The following is a 23,766-nucleotide window of genomic DNA, read 5'->3' as shown; positions in this document are numbered from 1 at the left end:
GGGATCTTCCGAAGCCCCAGCCGCTCGCTGGTGGACGGTCCCGTGGCGTAGGACAGTGTTCCGCAACGGGAGGCTCCGGCGGGCGGTGGAGAGGCCGGGTCCGGAGGCGAGAGGCGCGCGGGGGTGGGCGCTGCAGCCGCGGGTTGTTTATCTGGAGTACGGAGGGGAGGGGGGAGCCTGGAAACCGCCCCGTGTCCCATTTCCTCCTCTTGTTTTCGCTCCGGATTCTCCATGTTGGACCCAAACTGAGGAGCCCGGAGCTGCCGTCGGGGGATCGGGGCCGGGGGCACCCGGGGAAGCTACTGCCCCGGTCGCCCGCTCTCGGTATAGGCTGCCTCCCTTACCAGCCCAGGGAGGAAACGAGAGCAGGGATGTGAACAGCTGTGGGAGTCCGAGTCTCTGGAGCCGGAGCCGGAGCGGGCCCCCGCCCAGGCCCCCCAGCCCAGCCCAGCCTGCGCGCCTGCCGGTCCTCCCGCCCAGCCAGCCCGGGCCCGCGGGATTGTTAGATGGAACACGGCTCCATCATCACCCAGGCGCGGAGGGAAGACGCCCTGGTGCTCACCAAGCAAGGTAAAGGCTGCAACTTCCCAAAACTTTGCGTCGCCCCCAGGCGAGGAGGGGGCTAACACAGCCCCGAACCCGAGTCTGGGCCCCCGATCTCCCGAGGCTCCAGAGTTGGCGATTCCGATCGTACCCCCTAGTCCATCAGCCCTCGCGTCCGGGTCTGCACACAGACCCGCGTGGGGGCTGCGCGGGGCCCAGGCTCTAGGCACCGGAGGGGGAGGGGCATCATTCGCGCAGCTGTCACCCCGTCCTGCACCCCCTCCCCCGGCCAGAGAGACTAAGGGGTAGTGCTGGAAGCACGAGTCCACCGGCGTCTGTCCCCTCCAGAGTTGGGGGGTGGGGTCATCACTTTACCGCACCACAGCTCGCGGCTGCCCCAGGACGGTGGGTTGAGGGTTGGGGAGAGGGACGGAGGGGTCCCGAGCTGGAATGGAGCCGGGACTGGAGTCCGGCACTTCCTGCCCCCCTCCCCCCAAACCCGAGGTCGTCCTGGCAGCGGGCGGTGACGGCGTCCGGCGGGACTTGGGACCAAGTTCACAGCCCGGAGGCGGGGGCGGCCGCGGTGGGGGAGGGGCCGAGCCCTGGCCGACCCGACCTAGCCCGCCCGCCGCCCTGCGCTCGGCCTGGGACCTCGGCGGCGCGGGGCTCTGGTCCGGCCGCCTCCTGCCGCTTTTGCTGAGCAAACCCGTCTGACCCGAGGCCGGGCTGGAGCCCCTCCCTGTCCCGGTGTGCTTCCCCGGGGCCGCGGCTGCACACAGAGCCGCGTTTGTTTAGCCCGGGAGCGGTGTCCCTGGTTACATAATTCGCGGGATGGCATCAGAACCGGAGTGTTTCTGAATCGCGCAGCGAAAAAGTGCGAGTTCCCCGTGGGCAGCGGCTCGCGGCCCCCGCCTTCCTGAGGGTCAGGTGGAGACGCGAGGAGGGTGGTGGGCCCTCTCGGGTGGGCTTGGGGACCAGAGCGGGATAAGGCTGAGGCCTTTCCTGGGGCGGGGAAAAGGTTGGGGCCGGAGGGTGGGATCACTCTTGAGTTTGGTCACTGTGGAGGCCACGAAACTCCTCCTCCCCCACGTTCCTCTTAGGGCCTTGAGGACTGTGTCTAAAATAGCGAACAGAATTTACGCGGGGAGTACGGACTAGCGTCGGTTTTTTTTTTCTGGAGAACTTCCCGGACTGGGGCCACCTGGCCCTGAGGCTGGGGAGACCCAATTCAGAGCGTCCCTGCACTTCCCTGGACCCCTCGGAACTGGGCGAAAAGGGCTAGTGTTGCAGTTAAACAGTTCGAGGCCTAGAGCCTGGTGGGCGGCCACTGCAGGCCCTGGTGTTGCCCCACGTCCTCCTGTTTGGCCACATTCGTCATCAGATCACTTATTCCTGGCGTTCCCAGTCCCAAGGAGCTCCTCAACTTGCCTAGGGGTGAAGAAGCTGGGCTGGTGGTGTCAGTCTTTCTCCAATTCCTGGGGTGGGGGGCAGTGTATGCCTCCTGCATCACTGGCCCTTCTTTAAATAAGTCTGTCTTGAGGAGCAGGGGAAGAGCCTTGCCTACCCAGATTCCCCTCTTCTCCCTCCCCCCAAAGCCCCTGGCAGCATCAGTAAGCATGCTGTGTGATCCAGGCTGCAACTTCACCACTCCTCTGCTGGCTGCCTAGTTGTGCTGAGGGCCGAAGAAGGGAGGCTTTAGGTATTGTTAACTTCACTTTTGACTTGCACTCTTCCCAACCTCACCCCAGGACAGGATTCCGAGAGCTAGCCAGAGCTGAAGAAATTTGGGAGTCGAAGGATTCCAGAGGGGGCAGTGTTGATGAGAAGGGGAAAGAAGAACCCTGTGTTTCCCCTGTCAGGTCCTCCCTCCTCTCATGTAGGGGCTCTGGAGGGTGCCTTCTGGGTGACGGCACCACACCTGGAATGAGGGAAAAGAAAGTTGGATGGCTGAAGGGGCCTCTTACAAATAAGATGTTTCATCCATCAGGGCAAATGGCAGGGAAAAGAATAGATGATAGCAGAAAGCAAAGCATCTGGCTTCTTGACAGTGTTCAGTTGTTGATGCTGGTTGGGTTTTCTTGGAGTTAACGTTTTTTCATTTCCTTTTTTAAGAATCTGAATTCTTAAGCCGGCAGTCATGGGTCTCTCTCTCTCTCTCCCCATGTAATTTGATTGCATTCCAGAAAAGGCATACTTTCTTCCAAGGCTGCTTGGGCACCCAGCAACCAGCAGGCCAACTCTCTGAGCCCCTTATCATTGACAAACAAATCCTGCATCCTTAAGAAAGAAAGAAAAAAAAAAAGTTGGGGTGGGTAGCAAATGTTTTGATTAGCTCCTTTAGGAGTTCTTTGCCCTCCCCCCCTCCACAGCACCCCATCTCTAGGCCTTCCTCCCTTTGGAAAATAAGGAAGGAGTGTGAGGCAGTTTATAAATAAGTAAATTTCCACAAAACAAACAAATTGCTCCTAACTTGAGTGTTTTTTAGTCAAGTTGTTGCCATTGAAGGGTTTTTTGTTGTTGTTTTCTTTTTTTTTTTTTTTTTTTTCTTTTTTAGCATTCTGTTCTCGGAGCTTTAAGGCTGACTGGGTGTGTTGATGATTCAAAAGTAATTACAGTAGGGGAAGTAGAAGAAAGTTGCTGAAAGCATTGATGATAAAAGGACCAAAATTGGATCATCTTCCCAGACAGATGGGTGAAATGGCTTCCTGGTGCAGCGAGGACAGGGCTGTGTGTAATATCAAAAGTAAAAAGGAAAAGTTACTATCAGTTTGGTCAGAGAATAGCCATTTATTGCAGCCCCATATAAAGGTGTCACCCCACTGCTGGGAGGTTAGGTAGGGAAAGGCAAGGAAACAGGCCCCCTTCCGACCCCAGCCTCCCAGTGTGAAATGAGGGTGTAGGCTGCCTCTTCCAGAGCTCACAGTGATCCACAGGCCCTTTGGGGGCATCTGGACTGGTTTTGTTTTCCATGAGACCCAGTGCCCCTTCCTTTCAGGGAGAGGGTGATGACGCCTGGGGTTGTCGCCTCACTTGTGGAGCTAGATAGGTTCTCTTAACTGACCAGCCCTCAGAATTAGGATGGTGGCAAGTTTTCTCTAGTTCTTGCTTTCTACCCAGAGGGAGAAATTCTGCCTTATTCTCTCATGAAAAACATCAAACACCTTTCACTGTAGTTGTAGCTCGGCCCTTAACTTGAAAAGCTTAGACTGAATCTTGTTGGGGCTTTCTTCCCGAGCTTGCTCTGTGTGGGTCCAGGATGCCTGTTTGTAGGCTCCTCCTGTCCCACTGGTTCCTCTCCCTCCTTCTCCAGTGCCCGACTTGGCCTCTTTGTGGCTGGCTGAGGCTCCCTCCTCTGTCTCCTTTGGAGCCCCCCTCCCCCCATCTTGGAGTGGGGCAGGGGCCTGTGTGGTGACTTGAGCTTGTGTTTGCTCAAGGGAGTGCTGCTAACTCAGCAACAGTTTGAAATGCCTAACATCCTGTGGCGGGGAGTTTGCAGTTCTACTGCTGAGTTTGACTTACAGAACTTTCAACTGAGCAGGACTTAGGAACTGCCGTGAAAAACCCCTCCTTAGATGGCAGAGGGGGTGGTGTTCCTGTCTCCTCCCTTCTTGACTATAGGGATCTTAAACTGGGTGACAGAGAGGTCCCCTTTCATCGTTTCTGTGGGACCTTCCAAATCCCTTATGATCACAGACTTTGTAAAAATGGTAAATACTACAGAAATCACATTTCTAGCCAAGGTGAATTGATGCTCCCAGCATTTCTGTGGAGAATTCATTAATAGAAGTGTATAGAGATGTTCGTAACTAAGCGTGGGAAAGAAAGACAATGTGTAATTATGTACAGATTTTATACAAATATATATCCCTTTTTCTCCCTCCTCAGCTTTCTCCCTGCTAGCTTTTGGATAATTTGGAGTATTGTCTTTATTCCCATCTTGGGATGGGGGAGGCAGGAGCAGCGATTATAGTGTTCATTGTTACTTCAAAGAATTCTTCCAGGAGCAAAATTGGTTTGCTTCAGGCCTGGGTGCAAATCCTTGCCTTCCCTAGTCACAATGAGACTTGACAGATCACTTTAGTACCCTGAGTGACTTGTCTGTAAATAGGAATATTGATATCTACACTTCTATAATGCCTAGTATTTAGTAGGTGATTCATAATGTTAATATCCTTTCTTTTTTACACTACTAGACCACTACTTCTTGGTGCCTCCTCCATTCCCCAGGACACAGTGCAAACAACACACAGTCGTGTGGGTTTTATTGTTAAAGACAGGTGGCCAGGGGTCAGAGGGGACACTGATGTGGGGGCTTGGGCCTTCTGGAAGGATCAGCCTCGAGGCTTGCAAACAGCAAGCTATACAGACCCCTTCTTTGTGCCAGTGTGACTTGGAGTAGGATTTTTATCTGCACTAATGCGAGTAGCATGTGCCTTGGGGCTTTTGCAATTCTGCCTGGCGCTTAGGCATCTGGGGGAGGTGGGGTGAGGCCAGGGAGCCATCCACCTCCAATGAAGAGTCTCTGAAGTCTAAACCTAAGCATTTGCTTGGCCTCTCAGAAATGAATCTAATGAAAACTTGACACAACTGTGTGCTGCGTTTTTCTTACCGTCTGCATTTGCTTTGAGAGTTAATGAACCCAGTGAGGTTCATATTTCTTTTAAGGAATTCTAGTATCAAGGAGAGAAAAAGAAACGGGGGTTTTGAAGAGACATAGGTGTTCTTAAAGCTATGTCTTTGCTGCTGTGGTTTTGGGGTACAACACTGAGAAAGCACGAAAGCAGCATTAAGCTGCTTTTCATCATGTCTCAGGCCGGCCAGCTCCCGAAGCACAGAATTAACTCACTTGTCTTGAGGACATGGGATTGGGTGTGGTCCTGACATGATTGCCTCCCTCTTCTGAAATGGAAGAATAGTTCCCAACTGGGATGCAGATGAGCTCTTTAACATGCAAATCTTATGAAGGAACTAGTGGAAATTCAAGTGGTGAAGTTGACTTAGAACTGGAATCCTCTCTGGACCAGAGGCCAACTAGCACAGAGTTTCTTTGTCCAGCATAGCGCCTGGCCCTTCAGTTCTGCCCCAGGTCTGTGCCTACAATATGGGAACTCCAGCGAGCACGCAGCCTCCCTCTGGGCAGAAGGTACAAATGTCCTGTTTTATTCATCAGCCTTGAACCTGATCCCTGAGTGGACCTCCTGACATTTCTTTTCCCTTCCCAGGTGATCCTAGTTCCCCCGCTCCCAATCAGACTTTTTAATCTCTTGACATATGAGTAGCTTTTGCATCCTGTAGAATTTGCTCTTTCCCACCTGCACTGTTCTCAGGGAACAAATGTGGCCCCAACCCCAGTGAGAGCCAAACAGATTCATGGGAAAGTTCAAATTGCATAACACAGGAAGCGGATCATAGATCCCAGCTCTTCCGTTGCCATAGCAGAATGGAGCTAGGGCCCCTCCTTCCCTGGAACAGGGGCCTCCTGGAAGCGACAGCAGCCTTGGGTCTTTGAACTAGACGATGGAATAGAGCAAGTGCCCCCTTGAAAGGAAAACCAGGCCCTGGGGCACAAGACCTCCTAGACCTGCAGAGATAACTGAACCAGTGAGATAGGGTAGCGGAAGGGGGCTGAGAGGACTGGCTGAAGCCCCTCCAGTCAGGGACCACTGGCGACCTTTAGACATTGGCTCTCAGCCAAGGACACAACATCAGAATCTCCTGTGACACTAAAAATACGGACCCCACCTGGGTCCTACTGAATCAGAGCATGAGCAGGTGGGCTGACCGTGCTCATGTTCCAAGAGCTCCCTGTGATTCTGACAGGTGTCCCTGGAGACGAGCCAGCTAATCACAGCAGTGGCCCCAACTGCCTGTTTAGCCCTGAGCAGGAAGAGTCCCCTGGAGGGATCCAGTTTTGCTGTTTGTTAAAGATCCTGTGGTTCCTAGAGGGGAGTCTTAAAATGTTCTGGGTATGAATGGACAGAGTATTGATCCCCGCTTACCCAGTAACGATCACCGACAGTATTGAATACTTACCCGTACTATGGGCCAGGCACTGTTCCTCGCATTTTATATCTACTATCTCACTTTATGCTCACAATGCCCTTGTGAGATAGGAATTATCCCCACTGGACAGATAAGAAAAACCCCCGCTGAGAGAGCTGAATCATCTTGTCCAGTGAACGCAGCGGTTAGTGCAGCTACGACCCGGACTCTGGAGTCAAGCCTTTGCTGTGACCCACACTGCCTCTCACTGGCCTTGTGCATTCCACTTAGAGTGAGTGCCTTTGAGTTCAAGCTTCAGGTGAGCTGAAGCCACCTTATAAGGGTGTAAACCTTTCCCAGTTGACCTCTGAACTCAGGGAAGTTGTGCCTTAGGCAAGACCATGAAGCTGTTGGAGAGTGAAGTGGGGCGAGGGTCAGCTGTCCTAACTTCCAGCTCCGCGCTCCAGGTAGATACATCTACGCCTCTTGGCTGGTCCCAGGCAAAGCTTGGGGTGTGGGAGGAGCAGCTAAGTGTCCCTGTGGGGCAGACTCCCTCCCGGCAGTCCTTCCCTGACTGACCCATCCAATGCTCCTGCAGAGGAAGGAAGGAAGGAAGAAAGAAACTGATTGGCTAATCTCAGTGAATTTGTGTGTGTGTGTGTGTGTGTATGTGTGTGAGAGAGAGACAGACTGTGATTGGTTTTTGTGGGGTCCCTGAAAGGCCATTTCCTGGGGTTGGCCCTGCCACTGCCTCTGTGTGACCTCTGGAATGAAAACAAATCTCTATGGTCTCTTTCTATGTGCACATTTTGAGATTGAGACTGAGATAAGAGTATGAAAGTGCTTTGTACTTACTGACTAGCAGCTGACACAGAGCATTTACTAGGGCCAGGACACACCTTAACTTCCTTGTAATTTTCATAGCTCTGTGAAATAGGTAATATTAGTCTTCCCATTTTAAAGATAAAGAAACTGAGGCCCAAGACCACACACGTTATCGTGACAGAGGCAGGATTTAAAGCCAAGTCTGGGGTAACTTGTGTAAATCACTGTATTGTCCACTGGTCAGAGGAGAGATGGTTTAGGGTCCCTTGCTTTGTCCTGTGCCTTTGCTCTTCTTTCTCCATCTCACTCTCATGCATGTATCACCCAAAGCAGGCTTCCATAGCTGGAGGGAAAACAAAGAGGCACTGGATTTTTTAGTCTTCCATAAATCCAAGCTTTCCAGAAATCAGGGGCAGAGAGCCAAGGCAGGGCCTGAAACAGCCACCAAGAGGGTGTTTGTGTCCTGCTTGGCAGGTTTCTCTTAGCCTCCCAGCTTCCCACAGGAGCCTGCTCAGTACCTCTTTAAGGGGAGAGGGTGGCTCAAGGTGGGCAACTGTGGCTTCCAGAGACCCCCATGATGACATCACTGCCCTGGCTGGTGCTGCGGTGAGGCGGGCCTTCTGCTGGGTGGGGGCAGGATCCAGCCCTTCCGGTGTTCCTGGATGGGCTCTCAGGTCTGGCCCTCCCGGAGCTGTGGGCCATCATATCACTTCCTGACACCCACCAAGAGCCGTCTGGCATGGGGCTGGGGGCTGAGCCTGCTGTTGACAGTTGTGAGGAAATGGCTGTGAGGAAATGGCTCCTCTGTCTGCGGTCCAGGACCTGTTGCTTCTGCTGGGAACCTCACTCCACTTCAGCATATTTTTACAGTATGTTAGAGCTGTCCAGGAGTGTGTTTGGGCAATAACTCTGTTAAAGGTTGATTCTGAAATTGATAGAGTATGTTGATCATGTTTTATAAGTTCTCAGGAATCTCCTGCTCCCAAAACTGAGGCCTTCTTGAGGGAAGTTCCCTAAAGTTGAAGCCGTATGTTGAAGTTAGTGATTGAATTGCTAACGTGGTCAGGTAAAGGGCAGGAGGCAAGGCAGCCAGTGACTCCTGTGACCTCCCCCCACAGGTGGCATCAAGGACCCAGGACTGAAAGTTCTCCTTTCTTAGAAAGGAGAGAGATGCAGGGAGCCCTCCTGCCCGGGGAAGGGGAGCTGATGGAGACTTACGTGTGGACAGGGAGACTTCTCTGTAGGTAGGATGGCCCAGATGCTGGCCACAGGGAGGGCACCAATGTAGAACATGCTAGTGTGAGCCAAACAGCATGGTTAGAACTTTTTAAAAGTCCTTGCTGGTCTTCTTGCTCTCTTTGTGCACGTGGCTCACCATGGCTGCATGTAATGGAATGTAATTCTTTTTCCCAAATAAATCCTTTTTGGTGGAAAAAAAAAAGGTCCATGCGTCAGATTCACAGCTGCTCTTTGGAACTTTGGGAACTGGTTGGTGCTGAGCTGGGTGAGGCCCTCTCTGCCTTGTTATCTGAAAAGAACAGTGTCAGCATTTGGGCATTGTGGAAACTAGTGCACCCTCCCCATTATTTCCAGGCTTTTCTATGTGGGGGATGTCTAGGCATCTCTCACCCTCTTGTTTCCCTGCCGACTCACCTGCTGGTCCAAGAACCCTTCCGTCCACCTGGCACGTTAGGGCCTGTCCTTAGCCAAGGCACAGATGCCCCTTGCTGAGGACCTGGGAGGACTCCTCTCCATGGGGAGCCCCAATCAGATGTGTCTTGGCTGCAAGGCCCAGGCAGCTGGCCAAGAAGGGCCGGAAATTCTCCAAATACTCGCCTTTCTCCAATAGCTAAGGGGAGGGAGGCCCCCTCAGAGAGGCCATTTTATAGTGATAGCCAAGACTAAAATCCTGTACTGTGAGGGGATGGGAGATGGTGGAGAGAAAAGTACTTCAGAGGGATGAACCAAGAAGGCATCCTTCTACATGAAAGGGCTTGTTAAAATCCACCAGCCTGAGAGCTTGCCTTCCGCTGAATCCCAGGCGGATGTGTGAGGAGTTCCTTTGCTGGGACACGAAGCTGTGTTGTTGGCAACGTTGATATCTGAACCTGACCTTCAGAAGAAGGTTAAAAATAGTGTCCTGGCAAAGCCAGTTTTCATCTGTGTGTGTGTGTGTGTGTGTGTGTGTGTACATGCATGCACATGCACAAGCTTCTTAAGACACAGAGGTAAATAAAGTCCCCACCTGGTGCTGCTTGCAAGCTGGAAAACAACTTCTGTAGTGGATTTGGGAGAAGGTATGGGGTTTGTTTTGACTTTTTGAAACCTGCTCATGGTCAGAGTTCCTCTGGCACCTTTCATCTTCTTTTTTGAGCTTCAACCACATGCCAGGGGTGGGAGGGCTCCAGCTCTCCTGTTGCTGTGGTCCTGGAATAAGGCCCACAATGTTGCCATGCAGTGGTGATCTCCCCTTAGGTAATTAGTGAAAATGAGAAGAACGTTTAGCTTTAGTTTGCACAGTACGTTACTGTGTAGACAGTAAGTTTTGTTTATCCTTTCAGTCCAAAGTGAAATCTTGCTTTACAATTAATGGATGAGGAAACTAAGGCTCAAAGAGGCTGTGTGGCTGAGTCAGTAACTGGCTGAGCCTGGACCCCAACCCAGGTGACCCTCGGAGGAGGGGATAGATCTCATGTCCCCTTCTCTTCACAACCTACCTCAGTAGGAAGTCTTGCAGGAGTCAGCTGGTGGGGCGGTCTGGCTCCCCTGTTCTCAGTCGCCTGTACACTCTCTTCTTAAGCCAGCGCTCCCCACCACGAGGTCTGTGCTGGTCCTCTCTGACATCTAGCCCCAAGTCAGATGTTGGGAGCAAGGAGAGCAGACACACAGCAGCTAGGCAGAAGAGGAGGGCTGGGTGTCCACAAAGCAGGTAGCAGGAGGATGAAGGAGAGAGAGCTGCTGGTTTGGGGGCTACATGGCATCCACTGAAATCCTGCCCTCCCTTCTTGGGGAAACTGTGTGCAATGAATCCCCCACAGACCTATAAATCTTCTTGTGCCCGTTGTTCCTTTCCTGGGGGGGGGCCAGTACCCCTCCCCATCACACACGGAGGGGTGAGGGGTGGCCTGCACCTGGCTGTCAGGGACACAATGCTGAGTGCTGGCTGAAAGCAGCCCTTTGAAAGGCTCTTTGACATAAGTTTCAGATCCCATTCTGGTGTGTTTCCCCTCACCCTGAAACCCACTGAACAAAGCGGGTCTTGGACCAAAGTTCCTGGCTCTAGCTCCACCCCCTCCCCCTTTGTCCTCTTGATCTCCCAGAGGTAACTGCCAGGCAGAGCAGGTGCAGGGCTGGGGTGTGGGTGAGGCGAGCCCTGGAGTGGAATCCCAGAATCGTGTACCGTTGTACTCCTCGCACCTTCCATGGCTTGCCCAAGAGGACAGCGAAGAAGGGTGCTGAAGCAGCCCGACCCGGACAGGAGTAGAGCAGACTTGCTAAGAAACCTTGAGAGAGCCCCACAACCTCCAATCATTGCAGGAGCAAACGCACGGGGTGCCTCCGAGCTGCCAGGGGCCTTACGGGGTGGTGGCTAAGAGCCCTGGCTCTGCTGTCCTCCGACCTGCGTAACTTTGAGCAGGTTACTTAACCTCTAGTTTCCCTCCTGGAAAATGGGGGATTAGTGCCTACAGATGGGTGTGTAGTGAGGATTAAACGAGGTTGCCTCAGGTGCTCAGCTCCGTCAGACCCCCCCACACACACACATCCTTTTTCTGCACGGACTCACTTGTCTGGGCTGCTGCAAACCACTGAAAGCTGCTCCTGTTCGTGGCTCTGTAGGAGCGAAAGGCCCGAGGGGCCCCTGCACTCTCACGCAGGCAGTCAGTTACTGAGCACCTACTACACAGAGAGCCGGAGGCCGATGAACGTGCTGGCTAAGGCCCTTGCAGGCCAATGTTGGGGGAGGCAGAAGAGGCCACGACAAACTCTCAATGGCAGGTTGGTAAAGGTAAGGAGGACAGACAGCCTGGAGAAGGACTGAGGAAAGTGGGGCCCCAACAGGGGAAGGGGTAGTGAGGGACACCTGGGGTATTGACCTTGCTGTTAGGGGTTCCTCCCCAAGAGCCGCAGCTCTGTGCTCTACTCTGAGCGCCTGCCCCCAGGGTCAAGGCATTTGTGGGCTCCGAGGCCTGGGAGCTGCCTAGTCACATTGTGTTTTTGAGAAGACCCACATCCCCTGCAGAGTCCAAACCAAGCCGACGAGCCCCCAGCCCCACCCCACCAAGTTCCCTGTCTAAGGCTGAAGCGCTTCTGCCTGTTGGGCCTCCCGCAGTGGGCACCAGCGAGGCTTCTCCGGCCCCAGCCAGCTGCCCCTTTCAACCTCCCTGCCTCTCAGATTACTCAGCCTTCACAGCATCTGTCACTAAGATGCTGAGTGCATTCATGACTGCCTCTCTTCAGGAAAGGCTTGGGCTGTGCAGCTTTTTAAGAAAGGCTCGGTGCCCGGGTTAAGCCTCTGATTGTGGTTCTGCGTGAAGAAACCATAAACCAAAGGAAAAGCAATGGTTCAGCTTTGGTCTTGGAGCTTTGTGTTCAGTGTCTGCTTGAGTCCCTGGGCTTGGAATTGAACGTGGGCCATGCAAGCAGGTGGAGAAGCTGTCCTTTCCCTCTGGTTTCTGCATAGATTATTAAGAATAGGAAAAATCCAAGGAACCTCTCATTCTGCTGTCTTTAAGCGCTGGGCTTTGCTCTAAAGTCTGTCTCCTTGATACATGGGCCTTGGGGGGAGGTCCCTAGTGCACATTCTTCCTTCATGACAAAATTGCCAGTCCCTGGAAATCTCGATTCTCTACTGGGGCCAAGAGCTCAAGAGTGATATCCAGCTTGTTAGCTGGCTAATTGCTGAAGAGGCCTGATCATTTTCTAATGGTCATACCAGTTTTGAGGGACCTGGCCTAAACCAGGGAGGGGAGGAGGAGAGCGCCCTGGACCGACCGGCAAGTCCGGCCTGCACCTTCAGGAAACGCTCCGCCTTTGTGTGGAGTCAGAGCTGAGTCAGATAGAGGTCCTGGTGGCTGGCGGCCACTTGACTGACCGCTCATCATTGGCCATTGCCTCACCCTTGGTCCTGGGGGATAGAGTTTGGTTTTCCCTCTCTCCAGGGGCATAGGCAAACCCAGTAACTGGGTGTTAAATGACTCTTCCGTCGCCATTTTTGCAGGGGCCACCTCAGTGGTGCACTGCGTGCTCTGAGGTCGGGAGTGGGGGGAGCTGGGTGCCCCACCACGTTGCCTCCCCCTTCCCTTCTCAGGGAAGGTTGTCCTCAGTGCTACCTTCTCTTTGCAGGTTGCGGTTTTTTCCTCCACTAAGACAGGCATTTCCGGTGTTTATTTTCCTTCACAGTAGTTTACCCTGTGCTTTAAAGTGGAATGGGTTAGGTTTAATCCTTAGGCCCATCTCCTGCCCAGGCCTGGGGAGATGAGACCTGTCGCTGAGGACCATTCTGGCAGTGGTTGTGTGGTGCCACCTCCTGGCCGCAGTACCCATCGTGTCTTCCTACTCGTGCTCAACAGTTGCCAACAGTGCATCTAAAAAGCGAAAGGAACTTGAAAAAAGATACTGTATTCTGAAGTCCATTTCTGGTTGGTCCTGTAATGCCCATAGCTTTTTGTATCAGCTTGGCCTTTCTGGGGCTGCCTCTGCCAAGCCTCCCATTTAAAATGACTTTGTATTTCCAAAGCCCGAATTGTCAAGGCAGAACTAAGCAGCTATAGTCCGGAAGCAAAGACATCAGCCTACAACCTGATGTTGTAGTGTCCCGAGGGGTTCATCTGCCTGTGGTTTAAGAATGGAGAAGGGATATTAAGAGAAGTCGCTGGAGTGTGGGAAGTGGGTGAACAGAGTCTAGCTGTAGCTCTTGTTCTCTAATCTGCTGTATCGAGCTCAGTTCTGGGCTCAGTTCTGCTGCCACTGACCCAGCGACTAGGGAAGCTGACCCTGAACAGAACGCAGCTCCACTGACTTGAAGGGAAGGGATCTAGGTTACTCCCTTGTGTAGAATGGGTAATCTTCTGAGAATGGGTGTTAGGGAGGATTTGTGTCTTTGAATTAACTTTGAGGGTACCCTCAGTGTGCTGCTACCAGAGCAGGACGACATCTGGGTTCTACACCTGGCCCCATCTTTGAGTGCCCCCACCATAAAATGAAGAGCAAATTCTCTGCAGCTCATTTCCCGAACCAAAGAGTGGTGATTCCTGCTGTTTCTGCTCTGGAGAGAAGATGTTGTAATAAACACGTGCATTTCTCTGTTGGCTGTTTCTGGTCGTTCGCCAAGCACATGCTACATACCCGGATGGAGCTTACAGACTAGAGGGGCTGTGGCACCAGGGTTGGGGGGTTAAGCACCTGTGCACAGAGATGCCCTGTTAACGCCTCATCATTCCTTCTGCTCTAGGCCTGGTCTCCAAGTCCTCTCCTAAGAAGCCTCGTGGACGTAACATCTTCAAGGCCCTTTTCTGCTGTTTTCGCGCCCAGCATGTTGGCCAGTCAAGCTCCTCTACTGAGCTCTCCGCATACAAGGAGGAAGCCAACACCATTGCTAAGGTAGCTGGATCGGGGTGGTGTGATGCCATCAGGGAGGGGGCTGTTAGTGGGGTCCCCATACCCATGGCAAGTGGGCAAGCAGCCTTGCCTGGGGTCACGAAGATCTCGCTCAAAGGAAGCCCTTCCTCTGATGGACCCATAGTTGGTTCATCTTCATTCTGTTGTTCCCCATTTGTGGTGGGGGTCATCTGGGTGCCCCTGTGATTTCTGAAGGCCCCTGCAGTCCAGAACCTTCCAGGTTCCAGAAACTGTGCAAGATGCTTTACATGTATTGTCTCATGTGATCCATATAGCAGCCCTGCAAAGAGAATTACAGGATTCCCACTTACAGATGTGAAAACTGAGGCCAGAGGCTTTGTGTAGCCCCTAAAGAGTTAATGGTTAATAAATGGTAGCATCAGGGGTCCAACTCAGATCATTCTGGCTGTAAATCCTGTGTTTGTTTTCTATTATGCAAAGCTATCTTCCAAGTTACTTGATTTTCAGGCAACCGAGGAATTGAAATTCTTCCATACTCTTGATAACCCCTTCCAGCCCTGTCACCTGTACCTATGAGAGACATTGGGGCTGTGTGATCCTCACAGAGACCAGTAGATGTGTCTGGCATTTCAGGGTCGGGACAGCGCTGACCAAAAATCCTTCTACTCCCAGTGTCATTGGTACTTCTTTCCAAAACACCGAGGTCTAGCTGTCCTTCCCCTCTCCCCAAACCAGGCTAACTACATGGACATCAGGGAAAAAAAATCACTTCATTATCCAACAGGGGGAAATGGTTAAATAAAGTACAAAATGACGGTATTAATAAGCAATTGATTTTTACCAAGAGTTCACGATAAAATGAAAAAAAGTATTGAGTTGCAACATTAAGTTCAAAAGCAGAATGCAAAATTATATATTATGGAGGGGAAAAAAAGACTGCTAAAACAAACTTGAAGGAAATACACTAAAATGCCAAATTGTTTTTTCTAAGTGTGCTAGGATTTTAATTTTTCTTCAGGGTTTCCATTAAGCGCGCTAACTACTTTTTATAACCATAACAACATTTTTATTATTAGCAAATGGCAGGGAAGTCATTCTGAGCTCTCTGCACTCCACCTCCCCACCCATTTCAGGACCCATAGTGTGGGTTCACGTTGGCTTACTTCTGTTTTGTAGGGGCTCAGGGCCCGCCATCCATCCATGATCCCCCCAAGGAGGGCATAGAAAATACACGTTCTCAAAGCAAAGTCTTAGTTCCAGGACTTAGTTCCAGCAAGAGGCTAAGTCACCACAATGAGGATCTCTGATTCTGTCTCTGGCTGTGTGTCCCTGTGTCACCTGCCTGAGTTCCCTGTTCCTCAGTTTGTTCAACTGAGAGGCAGTGGCAGCCAAGAACAGGGACACTGTCTTCTCCACCCTTCAACGGGTCTAATGTGGAAAACGAAGTTCTGGCCTTCCCTGCCCAGCTCTTAAGAAAAGTCATTTTTGTCATATCAGGACCTTCCAGGGGGCTGGGGTCTTGCGGACAAAGTTACCCTCCAGACCTGAGGCAGACAGTGGCCTCTGGATGGGTCGGGCAAGGCGTTGGTGGGGTGGCACTGACCGCCTCCTTTTCTCCCCTAGTCTGATCTGCTCCAGTGTCTGCAGTACCAGTTTTATCAGGTATGTGAATCTGACCGGCTGCGTGCTCAGGAGCCCAAGCCCCCATGTTCCTGGCTCACCCGAGGGTGATGCATTCATTCCCCAGTCTTGGCTGGCTACCTCCCCGTCCTGAGAAGCCGTTTACCCCAGATAATTTGCTGAGGGCCCACGATGTGCAGGGCATAGATTTGGGGGGACAGCTGGTGTCCACTGCACACTGGCCCTGGCCTCCGTCCTCTGTCCCCAGTGTCCAGTGGGAGGCGGGGCTCAGGAGCCAACTCTGTCTCTTCTTTGTCACCTCCTGGCCTTCAGGTAGCGCCGCTCCTGGTTGATGTTAGGGGGTATTCTGTCTCCTCGGTGAGCCCAGCTCTTCCCAGAGTTCTGCTGAGGGAACAGTCGGGCTTTCTTGGTGGCAGATCTTAGCAGCTTGGCTCTGGTTTTAGATCCCAGGGACTTGCTTGCTCCCAGAGGTGACAGAAGAAGATCAAGGAAGGATCTGCGTGGTCATTGACCTGGATGAAACCCTTGTGCATAGCTCTTTTAAGGTAACTCGACATCTGGAGCACTTCCTACACCCGTCTTGGGCTGTCTTGTGAACCTGGCGAAGGTGGCCTAAAGTTGATGATAGAAGAGTGATCAGAACAAGACCAGCCAGGCCTCCAGCATTTTGGCCACACTGGTGTCACAGGCATCTTGAAACCACACCGAAGAATGTTGAGTGGGAACCCCTGCTCCCCCCAGTTACTACCAATAGTCTGCAGCTGCCCTCCCCGCCGCCCTCTCCCCACCCCATCATACAGCACAGAGAGCCACCAGGGCTATGTACAGGACAGGTTAAAAGAGGGGTTGAATCAGCCTTGGATCTTGCCCCTTTCCATTTTATCAAGATGTTTGTTAATTCAAGAAGGCCCTGAAACTCTCAGCTCATGTAGAATTTGGAGCGGTGGTAACTAGGGCAAACTGAAGGGGGTACTGCACCCTGTGCTGAGGTAAGAACCACTTAGTGGGCTGCTAGGAGGGACTTCCCAGAGTCTCTAAGATCTGTTCTTCCCACCCCCCCAGGTGACAGTGCGGTGGCTGTGTCGGGGACTGGGTGTGGCGGTGGCTTCTTATCTTCTTCCCACCTCTCTGACTTCATTAACTGTTCTTCTTTCCAGCCAATCAACAACGCCGACTTCATAGTGCCTGTAGAGATCGAGGGGACCACTCACCAGGTGAGCTGCCTGCCAGGCCACACCCGGCCGAGGGCTCCGGGGCCTCTGCTCTTCTTAGGGCTTCTGTTCCATCAGTTGATCCCTTTCCTGTAACTTCAGCCTCTCCCTTATTATTGAGACATTTCAGACTCAAGCCTTTCTCAGCTTAAAAAAAATTCAGTCCCTCATCCCCCACTGGCTGTCACCTTTTTTCTCTTTGCATCCAAGCTGTTTGAAATTTTTATTATTGAATAACAGTAATAGCTATCATTTATTGATCACCACCCCCCTCTCCCAATGTGACCGGCACTATTAACATAGTTTATTACATTTTCTCTAACCCTGACTAGTTGGTTCTCTGCCTGTTCCAGGCAAGGAAGCCAGTACCAGCTGTTTTCTCTCCTCCCCAAGTCTGCCGACGCCATCTAGTTACGGAATTTCTTCCTCCCCATCTCAGGCATCAACTCTGTGGAGCTCAGTCCAACTCTCCTCCCCTTGGGTCCCTACACTGGATTCTGCTCCAGGAAGGTGCTCAGTACATATCTGTCAAAGTAAAGAGCACTTGAATCTAAATAAGACCAGGCCCTGCATAACCTGCCCAGTCTGGACTTAAGGATCATGTGGTGTTAATAGTGGAAAACCATTTATTGAAAACGTTTGCCCAGAGGCCTGCCGTCAGGCCTGGGAGTCGGGAACTATCAGGGACCCGGTGGTCCTGATGCCTGCTTGCATGGCCTGGTTACGTAGTAGAGTTGCTTGTAGGAAAATGGGGTTTAAGGCTGCCATGGGTTGTCATCACTGTCCTGCATCCATCGGAGGCTTTTCTTCACCAGCACACACACACCCCTTCCCTCAACCTGTGGTGCTCTGCCAGGCCCAGCGCCAGGCCTGATCAGAGCCGGGCTCAGCCATTGAACTGCCCAGTCTCTGCCCAGCAGCCCTGTGTAGTCTAGTTGAGGGTGTAGATAGGAACAGAATTCACAGGGAAAGACAAAGGCATGTTTTCAAACAGGCCTGTGAACTCCTAGTTTAGAAGGCAGGCCATGAATAATGACAAAGGGATGAGATTAAAAAGAGGGGGGCACTGTCTGCAGAAGGCAGGTTTTCAGCAGAGAGCGCTGAGGGGATGCCAAACTTGATGAAGAGCCAGGACGAGGCAGGGCCCTGAAGGTTGAAGAAATGGCAAACGATAGGGAGCCAAGTTGTACTACCTGGAACAGAGGGTTCCTGCTGCAAAACTAAGGAAGTTGGTGGCCAGCTTAGACCACCTCGAGGAGGGAGAACCATGGCAGGCACATGCTCTTTGAGCAGGGAGTGACATGGATAAAAGGAGCTTGGAAGAAATGGTTCCAGTAGACCTGTGTAGGCTGGGTGAGAGGGAAAGAGCTGGAGTCAGGGAAGCAATAGAATGCAGACCGATGAGGTACAAGTAGCCAATGATCTTTTTAAGCCAAAATGTGCAGGATCATGAAAGGAGGACATAAGTGTCAGGGGTGTCTGGCAGGATCAACCGCAAAATGGGTGGAGGCAGCGGAGTGTCCGGTCTGTGGTCATAGAGGGGAAAAGTCGTTTCTCCCTGGTGCATTTCAGAGAAGCTGTGTGAGGACGTGAGGTTTTAGGAAGTATCTGCGACCTTGCCTGATGGTGACCTGGACAGACTTTCCTGCCAGAGCCAAGGACAGGAAGCTCCCACAGAGGCTGTGGCTGGATTCAAGTAATCCAGGATAGGCTGTTTCCATCTGTGAGGCCTATTCTTGATTACTTGTTTCTGGAGGCAGCTGATGGTTCGCCGCCGGAAACAGAGTTGGCTCCCGGGACGTAGGTGTATGTGTTTCTTCCTGAGCTGGGTCAAGGTTGGGACCACCGAGCCAGCAGGAGCCTGGTGAGGAGGTGACACTAGTGTGCTGCTCTCTGGGGCAGAAGGCTTGTAGCCAGGCTCTTCTGGAGGCTGAGGTATGGGAATTGGACAGAGTAAGGTCCCAAACTACTTGCTGCTTTTTGTGGAAGAGGCTTCACCCTCACAGGGATGCCTCATTAAGCCTCTCTGCTTTTCCTCAGGTGTATGTGCTCAAGAGGCCTTATGTGGATGAGTTCCTGAGACGGATGGGGGAACTGTTTGAATGTGTTCTCTTCACTGCCAGCCTGGCCAAGGTACCTGGGGGCAGGAGGGGAGAAAAGAACCGAGAGGAGGTGTTGCTGCGACGGGGGTGCTCCTTGCTGGTCACCAGGATGCCCCTGAGGAACCAGGATTGCAACAAACAAAAGCGTCTTCTCTTCTTCCAGTATGCCGACCCTGTAACGGATCTACTGGACAGGTGTGGGGTGTTCCGGGCCCGCCTGTTCCGTGAGTCCTGTGTGTTCCACCAGGGCTGCTATGTCAAGGACCTCAGCCGCCTGGGAAGGGACCTGAGGAAAACCCTCATTCTGGACAACTCGCCTGCTTCTTACATCTTCCATCCAGAGAATGCAGTGAGTGGTCCAGACACACCCACAGTACAGGGATTGGGAGAGTTCCTGCCCCAGTGGGAAATGGAGTGGGCGGGGAACTGTGGGCTTTCCCGGGGGGGGGGGGTGCGCACCACCCCCGGTGGACCCCACCAGCCTGCAGGGGCTCTGGAGCCAGGGGAGGAAGAACTGGCAGTCAGGAGGTTTACGCTGTCTTCCCCCCCTGCCCTAGGTTCCTGTGCAGTCTTGGTTTGACGACATGGCAGACACCGAGTTGCTGAACCTGATCCCAATCTTTGAGGAGCTGAGCGGAGCAGAGGATGTCTACACCAGCCTTGGGCAGCTGCGGGCCCCTTAGCCTTCCCTGCTTCCAAGCAACGGCCATCCCAGTAGGGGACTTTCCTACACTGTGCCTTTATGATCAGCCTGACAGACGGAGCGGAAGCTGGAGCATCCCACCAAACGGGGCAGTAGAAGTGACGGGGAAGAGCTTTAGGACAGCTTAGATGCTGAGTGGGCGGTTGTCACACCAGTGATACCCCGAGCTGCCTGCTCCCGGAGTTGGGCTCCCGAGATGTGAGAGAGAAAGTGTGTGTGTGTGTGTGTGTGTGTGTGTGTGTGTGTGTGTGTGTGTGTCCCCCCGTCTGTGCCCGTGTCTGTGTGGCCCTGAGCTGTGCCCCAGGACATGAGTGTTTCAGGTTGGGGAAGAAGCTGAAAGGGCAAGACTCGCCCGAAGTTCGTCTCCTCTTCAGTCACCCTGAGAGCTGCTGAGCTCTACAGGGATGAAGACTCTTCACGGCTCTGTTGCCAAATCCATGGATGGCCTTGCCTCAGTGTTGTAAGCCTTGTGCCAAGGAGAAAGGAAGGGTCAGAGGCTGCCTTCGGCTGCCCCAGACACACTCCTTTCTGAAACCTTTCTTCAGCCAGCTGCTGCAGATAAACGACATGTCTGGAAGATGAAATCTTGTTTCCAGAACCGGTAGCCCCAGTGGCCATCAACTCCTACAGCCCAAGGGCTGCACTTGCCTCCAGCCGAGTGCCTGGCATGAGCGCCAGGCCTGCCTTCCTCACCACCTAGCCATAGTCTTGAACTCATGGCGAAGGAGGTCTTTTCCCTGCCATGGAAGAAAGCAGATAACTGATTTCCATTCTTTTGACTCTGTTTTAAAATTCTCTTTCTAAACATGGTGTGTTGGGCCTGTTTTGTTTCTGACAAAGCTGCAGTCCTGGGCTTAAGGTGAATATGGGAGGCGCTGGGGGTACAGGGAAGAGGAAAATCCCAAAAGCCATGAATGTGTGTGTCCCCCTGACTTGTATGTAGATCAGCTGAGCTTGGGACTGTCCATAGTCTGCTCTTCAGGGATTCTCTGTTGGTGCTGGTGCAAGGACTTTTGTTCCAAAGTCCGGGAAGGGCGTACCCTACCTGCCCCTCCTGTTTGTTGGGCAGGGCTCTTTCCTGTTGTGTCTTCCTCCAGGGCCTGGCCTGTGCCACGCACTCTGCTTCATTCATCTGCATCCTTCTTGGCTGTCGCTTTTTCTCTCCAGGGCCTCAAAGGCACTCCTGCTTTTCCTGGGCCAAGGGGGAGTGGGTATTCGCATCATTACTTTGCCCACCTAACACACATGACTCTTGCCTCTGGTAACAGGTAGGACAAGCCCTTCATACACCTGTGCTTTGTGTGTCTCTTGCTTTCAGTTTCTTCATAGTGAATGCTTTAAAAACTAGTTACAAAATGAAAGTTTGCCTAGGATAGAAAACAAAAGGGGAAGTGCTGCTGTAATTGGGAGCACAAGGGGCCCCCCCAAAAGGGGGCCCCACCTCAGCATCACTGCCTTAATCATGGCCTCCCCGGGGCTGGGTGGGGTTCTCTCCTCTCTTCCCTCCCTCCCTCCCTCCTGCTCTCCCTGCCCGCCTCTCCTGGGACCAGAGGGAGTTCCTATATCCATTTCTTTTCCCTGGAGGCAGGTGTCACAAAGCATTTGTACATCACTTCAGGTGTGAGGACACCTCCCACTCAGGATTCATCTCCATTATCCTTTTCAATTTCTTCACACTAGGCCCAGCCTGAGGAACGAACTGTTTTCAAGAAAGCCAGGTTGGGGAGCATCTGCTTGGTGTTCTGAGTGGTAGCTGGCTGACTAGCATCTTTCTCTAGCATTGTACCACCTCCCCACTTTGTCCAAGGTTGTAAGGCCTTGTCTGTCTCTGGTGTCACAGAAGTGGAGCAGAGTCCCAAAAGCCCACGTGACCATTTCCCCCACCATCGTTCCCTGGTGCCCATGGGGTCCTGCTGCAGTTGAGGGAATCGGGCTCTGGTGCTAGCCAGGAATGATGTCTCCTGAAGGAAAAATGGGAGCTTCCCATTCTAAGGCCCTGGCCCAGGCCTCCATCTAATATTGTGGGTAAGGCCTCTCTCCCAAGGCCCAGCCTAAGGGTTGGCCCTTGGGCCAAATCTGCCATCTGGGCCCAGCCAAGCTTTTCTGACTAAGCAATAGAGGCTCTAAGCTGATCCAGTTCTTGGGACTCTCTGCCCTCATTTGGGTCTCCATGTTCCCCCAGGTAAAGGAAGAGCCTGTGCCAGCCCCTTTCCTATCGGCTGCCCAAGGGCTCCAAATGACTCATGACCAGAGCCCAGGATAGCTTGGTGGGGTATCCCTGCTGCTTCTGCATGAAGACCCTGCACTACAGGCCTAGCTCCCAGCAGAACCCTGCCCTGCCCACCTGCAGTTCCTCAACAGAAAGGCCCTTCCCACTTCCCTAGAGAAACAACTGAGGCCAAACCTAAATGGTCCACCCATGCAGACCAGAGCCAGCCTCATCTGTCTGGTTTCCAGGTTCCATGCGTTAGGGGCAGGTGATACTTACTGCTCCTGCAAGGAACCAGGCCAGACTCAGTGTGGGAGCAGTGTAAGACCGGCAGGGAGCCACTGCACCCCAGGGTCTGTCCCAGTGCTTCCCCCCCAGCCCTTCCCATTAGAGGCTGGTCTTTGGGAGGCAATAGGCCACCGTGCCTGGTCAGCACCATCTCAAGCCATGCCAGGAATCTGCCCACCTGCCAGGTTCAGTTCTTTAAGGTGCCTCTTCAGGGACACAGTGTGTCTCTCTGATTAGGCTTCTCAATCAAAAGCCTGATGTTCGTGTCCCTCTCATAGGGGGAGCTTTGGACACAGGACCAGTTTGGAAAGGGTCGGGTAAGAGTTTCCACTCTGCACATTGTAGAGGGGACACTCTGTAGGCCCACAGGTCCCTTACTATAGAGAGATTGAGTAAATTTGCCTTCAGTTAACCTGGGACCTTCTGTTTTGTTCCTGCCTCCCAAAGATTTTGACCATTTTGTAAGTGTATAAACTCACCTCTTTTAACAGTGGCCCAGAAGCTTCTTTGTGCTGTAAAGCATGGGAAATCTAAAGGCATCCATTCCCTGGGCAATGGATGCTGTTCTCCGCCTCTGCCCTGCTCCTGAGGCCTCATTCAGGAGGGCAGCCCCCTGGTGAGGCAGTTCTGCAGCCCAGTCTCAGCCAGGCCAAGTGTGAGGAAGGTAAGCCTATCTTCCTCTTTAGGTCTTCAGTTGGTTACTTTACCACTGTTGTCCCTCAGTCACTCAGTAAAATGGGGTTTTCGTTTGCTTTTTTTTTTTTTTTGGTTAGTCATAAAGACTTGCATTCAAACAGGGGAGGGAAGGCAGAGGTCTGGCTCGCTGTCCCATTCCTTTAATGCTGTCGGGCCTGCCCCTGGAGCAGACCCTCCTCTTGGGGCCCCATGAGCTTCTTTGCTTGTAGTTATCCCAAGTCTGACGTGTTCCATGTCGTGCCACTTTCCAAGACACCATTTGGAGGGTGAGGGATCTGCTTCCCACTATAACTGGGCTATGGGGTTCTGACTACCTTGCTTACAATTTCATGGTTTGATAAATTTGTTGTATTCAAAAACTTGAAATGTAGGACGCCATTAAGTGTCTGTTTATATTTTTGGAATATTTGTATTACTTACAATTAATTAATAAAAGCGGGTTTAAAAAACCCATCCAGGAATGGGCGCTGCCTCCTGACCCTGCTGTTCATTTGGGCACTTATTGGGGACACCCTTCTTCCCTCAAAACCTGTCCTGTCATGACGAAGCTGGAGTACCATGGCCGTGCGGCCTACTACAGACTCAGCACTGGGCTTCTGCTCAAGGTTACAGACATCGGGCTACATTAGCTCTTCCCCGACCCCCAATGGAGCCAACTCCATTGCTGTCCAGACGCTTAATAAGCATATGCTTGGTGTCCTATTGACTTATGGGGATGAACCAGCACCCCCAGGGGACTTGGCATCGTCATTCTTCTGTGCCCCTTCCTGATATTCCCAAACTGTGATCCCTGAAACTCGAAGCCCTGCATGGTTCCTGGCACACAGTAGGCCCTCAAATGATGACCAAAGTATGAGCCCAAGGAGCAAAACAGGATGATGTAATAACACTCCTGGCCCTTCTGTGAGCATACTTCCCCTCTGAGACATGCCCAGAAGCTTCTCAGGGAGGCGCTTGCCAAGCCTGGACATCCCAGGCCCTCGGCGG

At 52.6% G+C, this 23,766-nt stretch overlaps 1 protein-coding gene across 1 annotated transcript; it reads left to right on the top strand.

Annotated features, from left to right (window-relative positions):
- Positions 1-6: 6 nt before the first annotated feature.
- On the top strand, positions 7-23,244 carry CTDSP2 (CTD small phosphatase 2). Its single transcript, XM_033117512.1, has 8 exons — positions 7-570; positions 13,802-13,950; positions 15,553-15,591; positions 16,014-16,115; positions 16,728-16,784; positions 18,822-18,914; positions 19,047-19,232; positions 19,441-23,244. The coding sequence occupies exons 1-8, from the start codon at positions 507-509 to the stop codon at positions 19,564-19,566; spliced, it is 816 nt and encodes a 271-aa protein (XP_032973403.1). The 5' UTR covers positions 7-506; the 3' UTR covers positions 19,567-23,244.
- The last annotated feature ends 522 nt before the right edge of the window (positions 23,245-23,766 follow it).

The sequence above is a fragment of the Rhinolophus ferrumequinum genome, chromosome 10, assembly GCF_004115265.2.
Source record: "Rhinolophus ferrumequinum isolate MPI-CBG mRhiFer1 chromosome 10, mRhiFer1_v1.p, whole genome shotgun sequence".
Classification (NCBI taxonomy): domain Eukaryota; kingdom Metazoa; phylum Chordata; class Mammalia; order Chiroptera; family Rhinolophidae; genus Rhinolophus; species Rhinolophus ferrumequinum.
This window is presented reverse-complemented; position numbering and strand designations above follow the sequence as displayed.